The 19,076-nt window shown below is 46.9% G+C and overlaps 6 protein-coding genes across 6 annotated transcripts; 4 read left to right on the forward strand and 2 right to left on the reverse strand.

Annotated features, from left to right (window-relative positions):
• Positions 1–2,455: 2,455 nt before the first annotated feature.
• Positions 2,456–3,487, forward strand: N7506_012317 (uncharacterized protein; the record flags this gene model as incomplete). Its single annotated transcript, XM_056961608.1, has 1 exon — positions 2,456–3,487. The coding sequence occupies one exon, from the start codon at positions 2,456–2,458 to the stop codon at positions 3,485–3,487; it is 1,032 nt and encodes a 343-aa protein (XP_056806142.1).
• Positions 3,488–3,841: 354 nt separating this feature from the next.
• Positions 3,842–4,353, reverse strand: N7506_012318 (DUF3602 domain-containing protein; the record flags this gene model as incomplete). Its single annotated transcript, XM_056961609.1, has 3 exons — positions 3,842–4,008; positions 4,065–4,268; positions 4,317–4,353. The coding sequence occupies 3 exons, from the start codon at positions 4,351–4,353 to the stop codon at positions 3,842–3,844; spliced, it is 408 nt and encodes a 135-aa protein (XP_056806143.1).
• A 1,993-nt stretch (positions 4,354–6,346) lies between these two features.
• Positions 6,347–6,751, reverse strand: N7506_012319 (arsenate reductase ArsC; the record flags this gene model as incomplete). Its single annotated transcript, XM_056961610.1, has 1 exon — positions 6,347–6,751. The coding sequence occupies one exon, from the start codon at positions 6,749–6,751 to the stop codon at positions 6,347–6,349; it is 405 nt and encodes a 134-aa protein (XP_056806144.1).
• Positions 6,752–7,777: 1,026 nt separating this feature from the next.
• N7506_012320 (arsenic resistance protein) lies at positions 7,778–9,106 on the forward strand (the record flags this gene model as incomplete). Its single annotated transcript, XM_056961611.1, has 4 exons — positions 7,778–8,060; positions 8,112–8,254; positions 8,308–8,394; positions 8,450–9,106. The coding sequence occupies 4 exons, from the start codon at positions 7,778–7,780 to the stop codon at positions 9,104–9,106; spliced, it is 1,170 nt and encodes a 389-aa protein (XP_056806145.1).
• A 697-nt stretch (positions 9,107–9,803) lies between these two features.
• N7506_012321 (uncharacterized protein) lies at positions 9,804–10,916 on the forward strand (the record flags this gene model as incomplete). The annotated part of the gene is made up of 5 exons (XM_056961612.1): positions 9,804–10,007; positions 10,060–10,164; positions 10,218–10,560; positions 10,634–10,801; positions 10,873–10,916. 5 exons carry the CDS (start codon positions 9,804–9,806, stop codon positions 10,914–10,916), a joined length of 864 nt encoding a protein of 287 aa, XP_056806146.1.
• A 1,426-nt stretch (positions 10,917–12,342) lies between these two features.
• N7506_012322 (uncharacterized protein) lies at positions 12,343–13,275 on the forward strand (the record flags this gene model as incomplete). The annotated part of the gene is made up of 2 exons (XM_056961613.1): positions 12,343–12,801; positions 12,874–13,275. The coding sequence occupies 2 exons, from the start codon at positions 12,343–12,345 to the stop codon at positions 13,273–13,275; spliced, it is 861 nt and encodes a 286-aa protein (XP_056806147.1).
• Between the last annotated feature and the right edge of the window lie 5,801 nt (positions 13,276–19,076).

Here is a 19,076-nt window from a genome sequence, read left to right on the forward strand (position 1 = left end):
TCCACTGTATTCAAATCGTCATCCAACAATAAGTCGACGCACTAGTCTGGAGCGCATCGTGAGCGAACCCGGCGGACTGGGATTAATTCTGTCACCGAGCAATTCCAAGGGCCGAGCATCAGTCAGTTGCATATGAATGTTTTGTACAAGATGAGTGAACTCTCGAATCTTGGTGGCCTGGTACCTCTAGCGGAGTGGCGTCGTCCTCGGAGGGTATTTTCGTCATTGATTGCGCTCGAACACATCACCATCGACATTCTGCTCGTAGGATTCATGCATCACCGTGTTCAATCTTCGAGGATCATGATTTGTATGTAGCCCAACCTTGGAAGGTAACCAGATCAGAACCCTCGGTCGGAGTGATGGGGTTTTTCTTTCAGGGCCCGCAACAGTTATTTGTTCTTCGCGAACATTGATTTATGCTAGATCCTCGACCCCTTGTTGATCGTTCACATTCTAGGACCCGGCTCAGTCCTTGAAGATATCACACTATTCAACAGATCAAGATCCCCATCTTACAGCAAGGCCCAGGAGGAAGCATTGTGGCAGGATGTATGGAAGTTGGAATACATGATAGCGCACATCCGGTCAGCCATCTTCACTGCCCCAGATCATACACATCTGTCCACGTGCCCTAAAGTCCACGGATCCAAACCAGCGGTCTGCATCGCGCCCCCGAGGTCCGCCTCGCTGTCATCAAGCATCGACAGCGGTCGAGCCAATGTGATGAAACGAGCTTGCTAGTCTTTTCCTGCAGGGCTCTTGGCACATGATGTCCTGGGAAACCTGCTCTTCGTAATATCAACACCCATTCAGCTGATTCCCTCGCCAATTTTCGTGTCGGATATCCTCAGACCTTAAGGGTCGAATAGTGGCTGTGGACACCCAGGTCAAGATTGCATCTACATCGGGGTAGGCCTAAAGTTTGAATAACTAGAGGTGGATAAGCCCAAAGAGCCTTGGAACCTTTCGTACACACTTCTTTTGGATAAAGGTCGGACTGTCAGGGATCACAGTGGCGTTTCAAGGTTGTTTAGAAACCTCAATCCATGGATTCTGTGCCCTATCTTGTTGGCTAGAGGATGATGCGAGTACACACACGGAGGGGAACCAAATGCAAGCCATTCATTTGGACGATCGTATGTCTTCAGTCGACTGAGCCTTCGAGCAAACACCTGGACACCAATCTATGAAGCCAAGAAATATAAAAGCCCGGGATCCACCCATCCGATGGCCATTCGCTGGAGATTGCGCAAAAACCGAACACCCACCGCTCCAAAACCCGAGTCACCCAACTCGCTCTGATTGCATTGAGTCCCCAACTCCGATCACGTCATGTATCTCACGGGTTGATTATCTCCTTGCGTTCTAAAGGTGCGCTGTCTTGTGAGGCCATCTGCAGACTGGACACAAATCAGTTTGCAGAGAGCATTCACTGCAAGGCCAATGAGGGACAAATCCGGGATCTTGGCGTGGGGCAGCTCTAGGCTCAGATCCCAATGTAGAATGCAAACAATGCCCGGGTAAAAACATAAGCTCGATCTGCCCGGATGAGGCACAAGTAGGGCATCGGTACGTCACGGGAGCCATGCAGCACTAGTCCTGATTGGGTAAACGCATGGCTTCGGCTGGGGACTTTTCGGGGATCTTCTCCTTTTGGCATGACGCGATGGACTGGATGGACTGGATGGACTCGACTTGACGGTCCCACTTCGCAAGGGGTCCAGTTCTTCAAACAAGCTTGTACGAGAGTGTCCCTGTTGTACGACCTGTTTTGCCTGCGAATCCACCAACTCAGATGGGATACCTCGAACCAGCAGGGAATACGAGGTCAGAGTCAGCAATGGACCCCTTCGCATGGACCGTGTCAGATGTTCGAGTCATTGCCAGGCCGAAAGTAGGCAATTCACAGCGAAGTCCCGAAGAGACGAGAGAAGAACGAAAGACACGACGGCAAGTGGGACGTCATCAGCACGAGCCACCTGTGCATTTACCACATTCGGACAAGAACGCCTCTTCGCGCTGGCCCTTTCGGCTGCCACAACTTCGGGTGAAGTGAAAAAGGGGGGTTTGATTGGATCTGCATACTTCCTGATCGGCTTGGGAACAATAACCATAATTGGAAGACCCGCTTTGTTCTTTTACCGTTCCTGATGCTCCCTGTCGGGACTGACTCGGCCGCTCATTCAAATTGACCTGCAACCCCGATCTTCTGATTGATACGGAGTACTTCCATGGGTTCAACGCGACGCCAAGGCGACATGCAAACAGGCCGAAGAATGAAAGTATGACTGACTCCGAATCCTTGTGACTGCAACGCCTGCAAACTCATTATCGCCGTCTCGCCGATGGGACGACCTCTCACGGTCGGCTTTTGTTCTCTACACATGTACTAACGACGCGCCATCGGTAGTTTCAGCAGGACTCGGCTTGCATCCATTGCATAGACCGCAAAATGCTCGGCCAACAGACATCGCGACCCCGACTGACCCGGCTGGAGAAGAAGCACCGTTCGTCAAGGTCAAGCGCTTCCTCCATCTCCTCCATGGCGTTACCTCCGACCTATCAAACCGACCTCCTCGAAGCAACCCACCTGCAAGACCTCGAATTGATGATGCAGTGGTGCACCTCAACCTACAAAACGATGGCCCGCAATCCAGCCTCGGAAACTCTCTGGCAAACCACCGTCCCGACTCTCTCTCTCCGTCACCCATCCCTTCGTCAAGGCCTCCTGGCTCTCTCCGCCCTGCACCTCGCCTCCAAAACCTCCTCCTCCCGGCGATGGCAATACCTTGAAACAGCCCGCGCCCACCAATCCCAGGCTCTTGCGGCGCTCTCCAGCACACAACTCGACCTCGAAGCAGACCCCAACGCCACCTTCACATTATGCTGCCTCATGATTGCATTCGCGTTCGGCTACTGTCTCATTGATGACGATGACAACGACAAACCTGACGTCCTCCATGAATTCTTTGAAGTGCTCCATTTGACCCGCTGGCTGGTCAGCATCATCATGCCCCTCCTGGACCGTGTCGCCGCTGGTGATCTCAACTCGCTCATTCAGCCCGAGGATCCTCGCCCGACCATGCCCGACATGTCTCGGCTCGTGGTGTTGGCGCTGCGTCGTCAGAACGCCCTGGAAACCTTGCGAGATCCCGCGCACGAGGAACCACTGTATGAATCAGCGATCGAACACCTGAGCACTGCGCTCGAGCAGCTCATGAAAGGTGGCGAGCCGAAGATGTTTGCGTTCTGCTGGTGTTTTCGGATCCCCACAGGATTTCTGGAGCTACTGGAAGCGCGACGGCCGTTTGCGCTGGTGATTCTGGCACATTACGCGGTGGTTCTGCATCATCTGAGGGACTCGTGGTGGATGGGAGATTGGGGCGCGCAGGTATTGTCGCGTATTGGGGACTCGTTGGAGCCGGAGTGGCGGGCGCTTGTTGGGTGGCCGGTCGACGCGACGGGATGTTTCCTTTCTCCCTGAGGTTGCTTTGGGGGGTTTTTCTATTTCAGCGCTGCATCTAATGAGACATGAAGAAGCGTAATTAGCATAGACGAACTGTATATTGAATTGTGAGATGTGTACGGAGTACTCCGTGTGTCCGCCGATCGGAAAAGAAAGCAAAGTGCAGTGACAGACCAGAACTGTCCATAGCCAACGCCGTTCGCCACGTCTGGACGTTGATAGGACGCAGATAACAGCGGGCGAAGAAAAAGAACAAAATACCAAAAACCAATTAAGTCGTAAGAAACCCCGCAGTTGACCACTGCCTGCAGTGATTTCTGTCCCTCTCTTCCTCTTCCGTTCTCTCTCTCTCTTCATTCCTGGCCGACACCACTAAGAGGCAGGCGAATCTCTCCGCAACTCCTGGCGCTCGTGTTCAATCTCCTTGACCCGCTCCTTGGACAGTGTGCGCACCCGCATCAGCTCGGCCTCGTGCTCCTGGATCTTCTTCTCGTGTTCCTCTTCTTCGGCGGTGGGGATGTAGGCATTGGCAGCACCGCCTATCTAACCGTTAGCTCTTCATCTGCAAGGGCAGGATTGTTCCGTAGATGGTTACCTCGGCCAGTATGGTGGGGGATCTGCTGCGCACGCAAGGGGGGTGACTCGACGTCTTGACTCTCGCGCGCAAGGTCCGGTCGGTCGGGATCGTTGTGAACCATGTTTCCAGAGCCGCCGCGGCCGGTGGTGTACACCTCCTGTTTGATGGTGGGCGTGACGAGGTCCTTGGGGGTCGGTGCGCTTTGTTGGCGGGTAATGTTGCCTGGAGAGATGAGTGGAAGTGCGACCTATCGAGTGAAGAAGCTCTTACCTGCGCCTCCACGGCCATATGAGATATTGCGGGACATTGTGGGAGTTGTGAAGGAGATCGGAGAAGGCGAGAGCGCTGTGGGGTGGAAATCCGATCAAAATGACGACAGACTTTTTTTTCGGTCTTGGCCCTTGGCTCTTCTCAACAGACTGTGCTGACACCTTTTATATTCGTCCACCTGTGGATGTTGTTTTTAGTGATCTGTCCCTGTTGGTCTCATGGGGATCTTGGGCATCTGACGAGGTTTCACTTGGCTGGACTCTCGCCGGAAACGGAATCCGCCAAAAAAAAGTCATCAGCCCTGGGTTAAGTATAAGCGCTCACTGCGAAGCCGACTGTACAGTCACCACATGAAGTCCCCTTTGGAAGCAACAATTGTAAGCTGCAACTGACATGAACTATCTGCTCTTTGCGATCATCCTACTCTTAAAGATGAAAAGAAAACTCCGACACGCGCCAGCGTCTGTCTATACTGCGAAATTGGCCATTCTTGCCCTTGCGCCTGGTCTGACTGTATCAGGGTCTAACATCCACCCAGGCAGATTCAACAAGCAAGCTAAATCCCGGCGCTTGGGTTCAATATATCTTCTTGTAAAGCCTGTGAAAGTACGACAGATATCCATTGATTATAATTTCCTGGACACTGTTCTTTTCAAGATATTCCTTGCTGTCTTCGACATAATTCACCCTGGCCTCCGAGAGTTGACCTTAGAATCATGACCTTGGAATCATGACTGAGATGTGTAATATCATCATACACATTCGCTGCTTAACGGTTGCCCTTGTCAATTTCCTCGGTATTTTGTACATATTCCTTCAGAGATGAATTGTTCGTGATCATTGAAGCCTGTACAAAACTTGATACATGATGGGGAATGCTGGCAAGTAAAAATCTTCAAAGGGCAATGAGGACATGGTATCCATACGAGACAATTCTTGCGGGACTGGTTCAAGGGCTTTGGCTCAGATACGACATGATCAAGATTGCAGCAGAGCTTTCGATGGCATAGATGGGATGCATCACATCCCTCTTTGACCTCTTGACCATTCGCCCAAATCACAACTTCTTCCAGCACAGCAAATTTGTTGAAACCATTGGCCGAAATCTGGACGTATCCATGCCTTTTGGAGGGGACAAGCTCAAGAATTTCACACCAACCATCTTGCCAGTAATACTTATTGTTGGTTCTGTACTTTTCCAGTATTGCTTGACATAGTTCTTTGTCCTGTCTACACTTGTCGCGGAATTGTTGCTTCGACACAGTAGATAGCACCACGGCTTCAGGGAACATCAATTCCATGTGAGGACAACATTGGGATTATATATAGCAATGTTAATAAAGCAAATGAAATTTGGGAACACAAAACGTACTTGTCATCTACTCTCTGAGCCCCTACCTACACAGAAGCCTAAGAAGTAATGCTGGGCACGGCCTATATGTTTTCCAAAATCATCACAAGTTTTATCAGCACCCTTTGTCCCTTTGACAAATTCCTTTGATAGCACTGGACTTCTGTAAAGCCCGGTCTTGGAAGGTAGAACCAAGGGGCAAGCATGTGAAGCATCCAGCTCACTTTACGGTTCAGCTTATTCTTTGGGTTTTATAAACATCAATTTTCATGCAAATCTATCTGACACAGGCCTTGTGCTTTTGGTCTACACTGTCAACGTGTTCAAATTGAAATAGAACCAGCGTTCAAGACAATGCTGAGGTCAACGGAAGACCAGTGCGAGTAAGTGAAAGAGAGAAGTCTGAAAGGGACAAACACAGAGCTCAGTCGCGCGAGACAAAATTGTGGCAACAAACCATCTAAGCCACGAAATTTCCGGCAGCGCCAAGCAATGGATGAGGGTTCTTTATACCTATGAACAGTGTATGTTGTCATTAGCATTTATTTTTCATAGATGCCATGTAGTACATGTAGTAATGACCATTGCCAGCCCCGTTCCACAGTTGTTCACCAAAGTGCCCGTCATGATCTATTGAAGAAAGACCCAGTCTACGTTAAGACCTCATCTTGAGATGTTTTCAACTGGAAGACGCGAGTTCGGTTATGAGTGTCTCGATACGGCGACGAATCTCGTCACGGATGATCCGCACAGCATCCAGGTCTTCCCCGGCAGGATCGTCAAGTTGCCAGTCGAGGTAGCGTTTGCCAGCGAAGAAAGGGCAAACATCGCCACAGCCCATGGTGATCACAGCATCACTGCTCTGAACCGCATCGGTCGTAAGGATCTTGGGAATCTGGTTGCTGAGGTCGATGCCCTCTTCGCGCATAGCTTCAACAACCATAGGATTGATGGAGCCAGCCGGGGCCGATCCGGCAGAACGGACCTCAATAGTGTCGCCCGAAAGGTGCATGAGGTAGCCAGCAGCCATTTGGGAGCGACCAGCGTTGTGCACGCAGACAAACAAGACGCTGGGCTTAGCCATGGCATGCGTTTCTGGTGAATCTTTGGGCGATCGTCGTGGTGTGGCTCGTTCAATGCCAAGGAGGAGGCTGTCGAGATGGCAGTACTTGGAGGATACAATTGGCAAATATCTTTTGGGAAGATGATGAGATGAGAATTGAATGATGATGAGTTTGACTTTTCGTTCCGGCGTCAGAGACTGCTCAGGTGAAGAGGCAATGCTCGGGTTTATATACTATGGGATAGTTTGTAAGAGACCTCGGGAGGGAACCCAACAAACAATTGACCTAGAATATTCTCTTTTCTCTAGTGAAAATGGCCATCTCTCTTGTTGTCCATCTCCTGTACAAAAGACTATTACCCCACCCTTCAGCACGAGAACCTGGATCAACCATGTCTACAGGTCAGTTCCAGGCACTGTGTACATTGAATTCTGTGCCGAAATGGGCGATTTTCTGGCCCAGTTGCATGTCACTCGAATACTTTGATTGGTCGGGATTTTGGAAAGGAACGAAAGCATGCATTTTCATTGATAATTGATCTGGGATTGAGATCGAATGGCATCATTGTCTCGTTTTCATTGGCTTGGTAATCATCGACCACTTTGCTCACGACTGCCCAAGTGGCCACTTTGACTGTCAGCAGTATTCTCGACCCTTCTAAATAACCTCGCAAAGTTGAGCAAACTCTGTATGGGCAACCTCTTGGAATTCCAGATCGGAACGTCCAGGCCCCAGGCCTCCGGGGCTCACTTGCCCAATGACAAAGCAAGAACGTTGGCCCTGCCACCTGGGCAAGGCCCGGGGATGTCACTGCTGAGTGGTGATTGGTTGAATGTAACCCTATGTCACTCCTCTGCATTGATTGGTTGCAGACATGCCGTTTCAAAATACATTGGCCTTGAGGCAATGACTATATAATTCTGAAGACGACACCAGCGAGTTAGGAGATTGTTAAAACAACTGTGGGTATTTTCTTTCCGTGCAGTATTTACTGAAATTTTCTGTGAGGAAAACGATTCATCCTTGGTTGATTGATGCTATCAAGGATGGCCACCCAAACTCCGCGGCGCACGTCGGGAGAATTGCAATGTCACAATACAGCATTGGACAATCGTCCGCAATGTCCAGACTCCGACGATGTTGAGAAGCAAATATCAGAAACAAACACGCCCAAGCAATCGGCTTTCAAAGGCCTTGGCTGGTTGGATCGATTTCTAGCCCTGTGGATCTTCCTTGCCATGGCTGTTGGAATTATTCTCGGCAACTTTGTCGAGAACACGGGACCTGCCTTGCAAAAGGGCAAATTCGTCGGGGTGTCTATTCCAATCGGTAAGTACATACGAAACTGTGAATCATCAGGCCTCGGCTAAACAGCGCAAGCGATCGGCCTCTTGGTCATGATGTATCCTATTCTTTGCAAAGTGCGGTATGAGTCCTTGCATCATGTCTTTCGAGAGCGTGGAATTTGGATTCAAATTGCGTTCAGCATCTTTGTCAATTGGATTCTTGCTCCTTTCCTCATGGTGAGACTGATCTAGCTCGTCATGGTGATACGTGCTGACGTTTCATGACCTAGCTTGCACTAGCATGGGCTTTCCTGCCAGACGAGCCAGAGCTACGAGAGGGCTTGATTCTTGTCGGATTAGCCAGATGTATCGCCATGGTAAGCTACAGCCTTTCTGCATTGTACTGAAATCAATCTCACATATTCTTCCTAGGTTCTCATCTGGACCGGTCTTGCTGGCGGAGACAATGAATATTGCGCTATCCTCGTTGCGGTTAACTCACTGCTTCAGATGGTGCTCTTTGCACCCTTGGCAATCTTCTTCATCAAGGTCATTGGCCATTCGGGTAGTCAAGTTACACTCTCATACGCTACAGCTGCCAAAAGCGTGGCAGTGTTCCTTGGTATCCCTTTAGGTGCCGCAATCATCACCCGCATCACGCTTCGAAAGATAGCGAGTCCAGATTGGTACGACCGGGTGTTTCTCAAATGGGCTGGCCCGTGGTCTCTTCTTGGACTTCTCTTTACGATTCTGGTGTTGTTCGCATCTCAGGGCCGCCAGGTGGTTCATCAGATTGTCTCAGTGGTCCGGGTCGCCGCTCCGCTCTTGGTTTATTTTATAATTGTCTTCTTCGTCACCATTTGTGTGACTTACAAGCTTGGGTTTGGTTACAAGTTGGCTGCTACTCAAAGTTTCATCGCAGCCAGCAACAACTTCGAGCTTGCTATCGCTGTCGCGGTCGCAACATTTGGTGCTAACAGCAATCAAGCGCTGGCCGCGACTGTCGGGCCACTGATTGAGGTTCCGGTACTGCTTGGGCTTGTCTATGTTGCAAAGCTTATAGGGAAGAGATTTGGCTGGAAAGACTGAAGCGAATATTGGGTGAATTGACTCTCGTCCTGCGCATTCCTGATCAATTATGGAAGCCAATGCCGACGTGAAGGAACTAATATAGAAGGTACCAGTGATACGGGAACCGTTGTAGGTAATGCAGAATGGAATCATCACTTGTCACAAGTCCCGAAGTTTCAGTAAGACTTCACTTAAGCCACATGGCGTTCTAGACGTAGCGGACTGAGCTCTGGGAGCTCTGGGCTTTGTAACGCCAGTGATATAGCCATGCATTGTATCATCGTTCCATTGTTTAAATTGGGTAAAACAAGCCTCTTTTGTACTAATAAATGAATCTCTTTGCAATCCAAGGTATTAGCATTTTGGCTTGGCAGTGACATACCAGGCAGCGCGACTGTCCAATCAGCGAAAGGACTGACAAATACTCATCGATCTTGACCTCCATGATGCTGCAGATGACATCGCCACCTGCGGGCAGTATGTATAGGTGGACGGTCCTTGGTAGTGAAAAGATAGATATATATATATATATATATATAGCTTTGGTCTCTGACTCGAGGCATCAAATTGCTGGTTTGAAATCTCACAGAGCAGCACCTGGGGAACCTTGAAACTGTGTTTCGACGATATCTAACACTAACCTCACGGCGCAGTCCTTAGCCCCCTTCCGTGGACGCTGTCGAAACCGAACTTTTGAACTTCCAAGCTTGTGAAAATGAGCTCAAAAGACACCTATCATTCTGTACAAGACCGTTACGCGAGCGTTGCAAGACAGGCTGGCCCTGGTAGCCAAAGAGCTCATGAACAAGAGGTCGCAGCCGCGTTCGGATACGATCTCGAGGATTTGCGCTCCATTCCAGACGATGCGAATCTAGGCGTCAGCTGCGGGAACCCAATCGCAACTGCAAACATCAGAGTAGTACGGAATATCCACCAATCCTTTCTTATCACTGAAACTAACGTGCACATAGGGCGAGACTGTAGTTGATCTGGGCAGTGGTGGAGGCATCGATGTTTTGCTAGCTGCAAAGAAGGTTGGAGTGGAAGGGAAGGCTATTGGTATCGATAGGACAAAAGTGCGCCAACCATTCCCCGCCGACAAACCTGTGCGGTTTTTAACTCGTGGTAGGACATGCTGGAACTTGCACGGAGAAATGCGAGAAATGCTGGCGCCTCGAATGCAACTTTCATCGAGGCTTTCATTACTTCTATCCCCGTGCCATCATCCAGTGTTGATTGCATAATCAGCAACTGTGTGGTGAATCTGGTGCCAGAAACCGAGAAACCGCTTGCTTTCCAGGAGATGTTCCGCCTGCTAAAGCCGGGGGGCAGAGTTGCAATTAGCGACATTCTGGCAAAGCGGGAGCTTCCAACGGAGATCAAGAAAGACCTTTCTTTGTATGTTGGTTGTATCGCGGGGGCCAGTCAGGTCGCCGACTATGAGAGATATCTGAAAGAAGCAGGTTTCGAAGGTACTGGTTCTTCATTTCTTTCTTCTCTCCCCTTGCCGTATGACTTGACCCAGCACTGATACCCGGCTTGTAGATATATTGATAATCAGCACCAAAAGCGATTTGAACATTTACAAGGAAGCGAGCAAAGGTGAAAATGCCAACGGGTCGGGCCCTGCCAGCTCATGTTGTGATGCAACAAAATCCAGCACAGCCGAAGGGGTGAAGACAGGTTCGGATGTGGATTTCAACCTCTGGACTGGTGAGTTCACATACAGAGTAAGCCTTTGAAAGGGCCTCGCTGATCGGATCCCCCTTCCCATCTCTATCTAGGCTCTTTCAAGATCCTCGCAGTCAAGCCCGATGTCCACGACTGATGACTGCATTGCATATGATTCTTCCAGCACCATGCGTAGAACTATTCAACATAGTTCAAGAAGACGAAGTATTTCCTAGCTACTTTTGATGAAAGGCACAGATAAATTCAATGTTCGATGCCCAGGACGGATCATTGTTCTTTGCACAAAGAGTTCAGTAATTTGGTTATTTTTGTAAACTCGGAGCATGAGCGCGCGCCCCGGGCGCGTCTTCCACATAGTCCGGAGGGTATTATGTCAAAACCAATGTTCTGATATGCTTAATTGAATGAATGTTGACAGAGCCTGGGTCAAGGCTTCAAAGGCGAGAAGTGACAGACCTGGGCACAATATTCGGGAGGGTTGGTAAGGGCAGATAGGTCCTTGCTTTGCCCTTATTCCTCCATTTTCCTGCTCTCCAAGGCTCTTCTCAGCTTGACATTCCAGCGGCAAGGTAATCAAGCTTTGTTTCCAAGGCCTCTTTTTCTTTTGCCATCAGCTAAGATGCCCAGGCCTGCTCTGTAGATCAACTCACTGTCAAAGTCCATTGGCCCTGTTACAACTAGAAGGTCAATGAAGGAGTTGCTAGTGGGTGATGGGAAGCCACGGGGGTTGTGGGCAGCTGGCAGATGTAACCTTGGAAAATTGTCAACGACACAGTAATCACCATGGAGCAATGGGGACTGGGATAGGATAGAGCTCATGGGTTGCATTTGCGATCCCAAGTATTCTTCAATTTGTACAGAGTACTCCGTATATTGTTGACACCGAGAATCATCAGCAGCGGCTGAAAGAAAGGACTTTTTGGCGCCTATTTCTTCTTGCTTTCTAAACATCCTGTATCGCAGCTACACCGTGCTTTTCAAATGACTTTGATCCTTGTTCAAGTTGCTGGGTATACTACTGTACTCCTTGCACTGCGTGCGACAATGTGGTTGATTTTGACAATTCCGATAAGATGATGTGTCACACACACCTTTAGTATTTACAAGGTCTTTTTAATTCTCACTCGTGCTACAGCACGAACGCGCAAGTGGTGGAGATGCCGGTACCTGGCGGGGAGTGGGGATTTGCCGTCTTACATCTACAGTACAACTCTGGAGTCTCAAGGGATGCTCAGACTGAAACGTAACTTTGTGGCGAGATGGAAAAATAAATCCTCTGGCTGTCCAATCATCACAACAGCCATCCATGTGGGGCAGCCTCATCCTGTCCCAGGCCCGAGGCTGAGTTCCGACGTCCGAACCAATCATGTTTCGCTGGTGACATGCTCCCCTGAAAGCCACCCAGAAGTTGTAGTTAAATTTCAAGTCTTTTGTTTTGTTTTCACCGTGTTGATTTATCTTCTTGGTCATAACCTATGCTTTCTTACATTGCACAACGGGCGCCCTCGAAGTCTCGGTCGGCATCCTTGTCATTTATGCTGCACCCCAAATCTTCAGCAACGATGTCCTCCACTGTTACTCCACCAGTTGTTGCGAACACTCGCCAAATCGATGGCTCGTATCGAACTATGGCATTACGCCCAGGTGAAGATTGCGCAGATATCCGCCAGAAGTATCGGCCATTCATCCTTGACGATAATTCCACTGAGGACTGGGTCAACAGCTTGGACTTGACCACAGCAGTGGACATGGCTGAACTCAACTTAAGATCTACAAACGAGAGGTTAAAAGTTCTCGTACTGTATGGCAGTCTTCGGAAAAGATCATATTCACGTCTCGTGGCAATGGAAGCTTCCCGCATTCTATTCCGGCTCGGCTGCGATGTACGCGTTTTCAACCCAGAAGATCTTCCGGTGAAGAACGATACAGATATCGATCATCCTAAGGTGCAGGAGCTCCGAGGGCTTAGCTCGTGGAGTGATGGACATGTCTGGGTCTCACCCGAACAACACGGCAATCTAGTGAGTGGCTTTCAAGAGAATGTCGATGCTTGGTGCCGCAATTACTTACTCGTGCTCCTCTCGGAACTTTAGACCGCTGTGTTCAAGAATCAGATCGATTGGATTCCTCTAACCACAGGAAGTGTCCGTCCCACCCAAGGCCGAACGCTGGCCATTGCCCAGGTCTGCGGTGGGTCCCAATCGTTCAATGCGGTTAACTCTTTACGTCTCCTGGGCCGGTGGATGCGCATGTTTACTATCCCAAATCAATCCTCGATACCCAAGGCATATACGCAATTTCCGGATGAAGGTCAACCAGGAGATCAAAGACTCATGCCTAGTGATAATCGGGATCGTCTTGTGGATTGTATGGAGGAGTTTGTCAAATACACGATCTTGATGCGACCTCACGTCGGTCTTTTTGCTGATCGCTTTAGCGAACGGGAGCAGAGGAGATCAAAAGAGGCAAAAGCAAGCGCTGCTATGGCAGCATGAAAGATGTACAACAACTTAGACAATGCTAGAGAGACAATTCCTCATAGAGCATTCATTCATCATACTTCCTGGCATCAGCTGACGGCCCAAGAGATCAGCATCAGGTCTATTAATGCCAACCGCTCTTCCAAAGCCATTCGATTGGTAGTATGAGCCATACCCTAGTCAGGAAGTCTAACCAGATTAGACCAATGAGGGTAAATCTTGAATTGTCGGGTATAAGACCTGGCAACTCACTAAGATACAGATGCGATAACAGAGCGATAGAAACAATGAGGATGTAGGAATGTTCGTATGGACAAGAAAATATTTTGCGGGAACCTTCTGGCCCTAGAAAATGTTCACATGATCGATAATTCAGGGTTATTTGACATCTCGAGCGACGCTTAGGCATTTTGGCACCGTTCCCCTGCATTTCCTTCATGGAAAAACTCCATTACATTGACTGTCTACCCTTCGATCATTGCTCACTCAAACATGACATAGGAAGCTGAACCCGAGGTTAGCCAACTGAACTTTGAAATAAGTGACTTTGAAAGTGCTCCCGAGGTCCATAAAGTTTCCTTCAGTGTATCTGGCCTATTGACCTGACGTACTTGTCGATTCTGGTGAAGTGTCACTATTTTCAGGCTTGAATCACAGCTAGACCTCGACACAACCCGCGGGTTACCCGTTACGGGTTACCCAAAACCCGCCAAGAAACGGGTTTACGGGTCACCAACCCGACCCGCGGGTTGGGTCACGGTTCCAGTTTTGAAACCCGCTGGGTTATGCGGGTAAAACGGGTTGGTCAAACAAGACAAACAGGAAATACATAAATTATGTATAATTTAACTATATTTTTGTGTATTTTGTTTATATATCGAATAAAAGATGTTAGGATTATTTGATGATTGGAAATTTGGAATTAGATTGAGGTTTTAACAAAGCACTGCTAATTCTGAATATTAACTAATACTCTATGAAATTATCTCTTCTAATTTGTTTATAGGTTCTTTCTATCTGTTATTGGGATTATAGAGGAAGAGGTAGTTTAATAATCTCTTTATTTTCTTCTCTATACGTAGAGCTCTGTTTAATAATAACAGTTAGATATCTCTCTAGAAGCTCTGTAGATTCATTCTCTCTCTTTTTATCTTTATTAATAAACTCTATTAACTTTTAAAAAAGTTAATTTTTCTCCTTTTGTCTTATTTGTATATCCTATTTAGTTAAATATGTATTATAGAGTACAAGTTTAATAGACTTAACTTTGAATTTAATAGTATACGTTGTATCTCTATACCCTGGGCAGTGAAAAAAAAAGTCTAAGTAAATATCTGGACTATTATCTTATGATTTTTAGAGCTTGTCGTGTAGAGATATCATCAAGGTGGATTTTTCTGAACCTAGCTTGCCCTTAATCTAGAGCAGATCATGGGATTGGCTCCTTTAAGACTAATACTCTTTTAGCTCTAAGATCTATTTGTAGGTATTCATATGGTAAGGCTTAATATTATCTCTTCTATCTAGCATTTGCGGGAATGCCAGTAACTCCAGTACTGCTATCATAGTTGTAAGTAGAAAGTCTATTTAACTGGTAAGGAGCGACACGAACTATTGTCTGTATTTTGCTCCGAGGTCTTTACTCAGCCTGGGCCGTAAAATTGGCTGTTAGTCAATTTTTCCAGGTTTGAAGAAGGCTTTAGGTCTTACTAGATGAGAAATAGTTTTGAGTTATTAGACCATGGTTGGTCCCTATCTGAGTCCCCAAGTTCTCGCTATCGAACGATATGGAATTTATACTCAATAGCCAGTGTGTAGTGATACTTTCACAGTCAAAGAGAAGGCTCGCAAGTTGAGAAAGGGGAGCTCAGCCCCACGATCAGGTGATTGTTAGGCGCTGAATCTTGGCGGCTACTTCTCCTATCAGATTAGCTGTGGGCATCTTATAAATGAGAGGGGATTGTGGGTCTAAAACGAGAGATCCACTTGAAAGTAGATCGAAGTGTGTATTTTTTGGAGAGGGAATATTTTTATAAAGTCATCAGGCCACGTTCCGACCACTGATCACACGTTTTATATCTCAGGTAACTTTGCACGTATTTTATCTGCTAATGACCTACGTCTAAAGGAATCTAGACTTGACTATCTAGAATCCCAATGTATTCCAATTTAGAGTATTTCCCTAGTAGCTATTTAACTAAAAATCAGATATTATTCAATCGATTTGTATATATTTACTAGCTATAATACGCCGAGATGAGGATCTATCATATTTTTATCGCAAGTGTTACAACTATTACGTATCGTATCTCCACTCGTCGAGAGGTAAGCTCCGTTACGTGCTTTAATAGCAATTAGATATCGAAATGCTGCCAGCTTCTGGTTTCTATTAAAATCATAGGAAAAGCTATTAATATTGGAGGTGGATGTAGAAACTTTACGCAATTTTGTCACATTCCTGCATCAAACCTTTTATTTCAGTGTTGCTGACCGACTCTAAAGTAGGAAGTTTATACAAGGGCCAAACTTTGTACTGTGATAACGAGAATGTGAGTTGGGAATATTGCGTCGGCAAGTTGAAGCTAAGTAACGTATCGGACATTAGCTTTTGATTGAAATACTTAACTTGTACACTAAGCCTAGTTGAGGAAACGGGAGTGGTGGAAATAGCGGCGGTGCTTGACTATTGACTCTCTAACCACATTTTGTCCCAAAAAGGCACATGGATCTACTGGATTGTTTGTTTGGGCAAGGGATCTCAAGGAAACAAAAGTGAGGCTAAGAATTACAAACGATCAAATCTAAAAAAGTTTGTCACAATAGGAATTTCAACTCAGGATCGCGTTATAACATATGACGTACTGATTTATTCTAATTTCATCTTTTAAAAACGCCTTGATACCCTAATCCCAATGTTTCTAAATTAAAGTAGTTCATAAATAGGGATTGCCTTCTTCACGTTTTTGGCCCAGTCCTTAATGTCCTTCACAAAACAGCGGGTAATATCTTGCTTGATTTCCTTGCTAATGAAGAATTCTAGGTCTTGGTCTTTGTAGACCTGCTCTAGATCAAGGCCATCTTTAAATATCATATCATATGCTTATTGAAATATAGCTTTAGAGGTATCATTAGTGACATTTGACTCCTACCATTTATTATATTCCTTAACAGCCACGTCTCTTGGCCCGGGAATCTCTAGCGTGCCTATAATCTTCAAGTCCATAGCTACGTTGGCATCTAAAACGTCTAATCCTAAAGTAGGAGACTGCGAGGGTAGAATATTAATGTTGATAGGGGGATAAGGTACTCCTGATATAAAGGAGCTGCCTCTCTTGCGCTTATCTCTTTCAAGTCTCTGTTACTCTTTTATATATAATTCTTCACGGATCGCTTCGGGTATGTCCTTGTGCGACTCAAGAAGACCACCCTTTTCCACGTGGATTATCAGGCGCCTTATATAATATGTTTTGAGTTGATAGTGCTTCTTTCCCATTAGATCTAGCCAACAGTAAGGACCTAGATAACACGAAGACAAATCACATTGTATTAAATTATAGACGCTACGCTAGACTAGTCTCTGACTAGAGACATCCTGTTTAGCATCTAGTTGTGCGTCTCGCTTGTCTAATATCCTCCTTATAACGAAAGATTTGCCTGTTTTCTCCTCTTTCCGTCCGGCGTTTAGAGATTGGTGGTCCTTTATATAGCTGAAGTAAATACTAAGTCTTAGTTCCTTGTCTTGTTAGAATAGATTCGACCACCTTTAAAGCTATTTGTCGATGACTTTCCAGTCAACAGCGGTCTTGTCGAATCGTTTGATCAGATTACGCTGCGATCAATCATTTACGAACACAACAATCGTAGTGTTATCAGCTCTTACCCTTCGATTTCGTGACATCTTACACCGAAGGATATCCTGCAGTTTGTTTTCTAGAAGTAGTTGCTAGTGGTCGCTAGGAACTAGAACAAGATCTTCCTTCGTATCTTTTGCTACAATCCTGTTGTTAACTTTCACGCGCTACTCTATGTGGTAGTGGACACAGGTTGGCGGGTCCTCGTCATAAATCCTTCCCTCTTCCCACTCAGATGACCGAAGGAGTGTGAGATTATCTGGCTGTGATTGGCTTGCGATCTTATTACCATTCCCGCCCATATAGGAAGGGGAGGGGCTGCTGGGGGATTCCGGGCTGTAAGGGCAGCCAAAATATCCGGGGGTCGGGGTATACTACAAATTCTGTTCCCATGTTCCAAGCTCTACGGGCTGAGAGATGTGGTCGACATAATATGGACTTTGAGTCATCTTTATCCAAATATTGACGCTTGAAAGGCTCATGTCAGCTTATGTGGGGGCGCTAGTTTTCGATGGATACTGGTAACGAATGAAAATCGCAAACGGAAAGGAAATGTGTGGGAATAAAAAAGCTTAGTCTCCTACCAGTGTTAGTACCGCGTTCTAGTAATCAACGGGGCCTTCCAAATGTGTATGAAATGAGCGTGGTTTGTATTTAACGAGTGTGGACGGAGGCTGCGTACGTGGTGGGGGAGGACAGGTGGCAGCGATCTTGCCATTGCCAGACCTCTTTCTATATTTGGGCTGTTTGCAGAGAACATTCTACGATGGTCCATAAAGTCTTACTGTATCAAAACAATGAGTCATCCATTACTGTTCAAATGTGACGATACAGCTTAACATGGGTTTTAGGAGAAGTAACTAGATTTGGACTAGCGTGTTTCAGAATAGGGTTTAGGAAACGATCTGTGAGTGTATGCGGGGGAATCTGTTTTCGAATATGGCAGTATATAAAAGAAACACTGATCCCTCCTAGAGTCAACATATTCAAGTTTGAAGCATTTCTTCTCAAGGTCTCATGAAAACTGCTCGTAAGTTCAAGCAACCGTCCGCATTCCGGGTCTGTCTCTTTCCAGCCTCTCAGCCAGAGCAAAAGCCTAACTATTATGCAGATTTCCTGATGCTACAAATCAAACGGACAACCTGGTCGATATCCAAATAATTCATCCGGTGAGAGTTGCGAGATCGTGTCCTGCATATTCCCGAGTTCTGAGCCTTTCACAAACTTGGTGTATGTGAATAAGTAATACAAGAGGTTTATATGGTACAATAGTACTCCTTCAGAAACTCAGAAGCTTCAGGTGGAGTACCACACTTGAACGGGAAATTTGATGATGACACGAGTACGCTTGGAAATGAGCCCTCGCCCCTTCCATTACTAATGAGCACGTGTCCAATATGATTATATATAAGCGATCATGCCATGATAATCGAGAGCCTCGCTTGGCAGTCTTCAGGTTGTGTCATTCCAACCTGACTGATAGGCATCATTTTGCCCCCTGGCCCTAGCTTGTCTGACCATGTTTCTTCCTGTCGTAGGACTTGAAAGCCTTCCATCGACTCATGATATTCAAAAAAACAAGAAGAGCTCATCTCTTGGAGCGAAGACGTAGCATACTGGTTTGTTAACCTATCCAGACTTGATGAGACAACCAAAAGGCCGTATTCTACCCGCTACCCCTCGGAGTTCCAGGTTCACATGGCAGACCTGGATAAAAGTCGCTTGAACTGTCAAGATGCCCACTGGTGAGATACGGATGTCTCTCAGCGAACTGTGAAAAAACGTAAGTTTCCATGACCTTCCACATTATCTCCAGCAACAAAACACCAATTGTCAGTAGTTGTTCAATGGCTGGGCTCTACCGGACGCCATCTGCCCCGCAAATTGTTTCTTAATTGACGGCCCTTTCTTATCGAAGCGAACAGATCATTGAAGGCATCACTTCCGGTAGTTCGGGAAAGACGA

Source organism: Penicillium brevicompactum, assembly GCF_028827555.1.
Source record: "Penicillium brevicompactum strain IBT 35665 chromosome Unknown utg000009l_segment0_segment0, whole genome shotgun sequence".
Lineage (NCBI taxonomy): Eukaryota > Fungi > Ascomycota > Eurotiomycetes > Eurotiales > Aspergillaceae > Penicillium > Penicillium brevicompactum.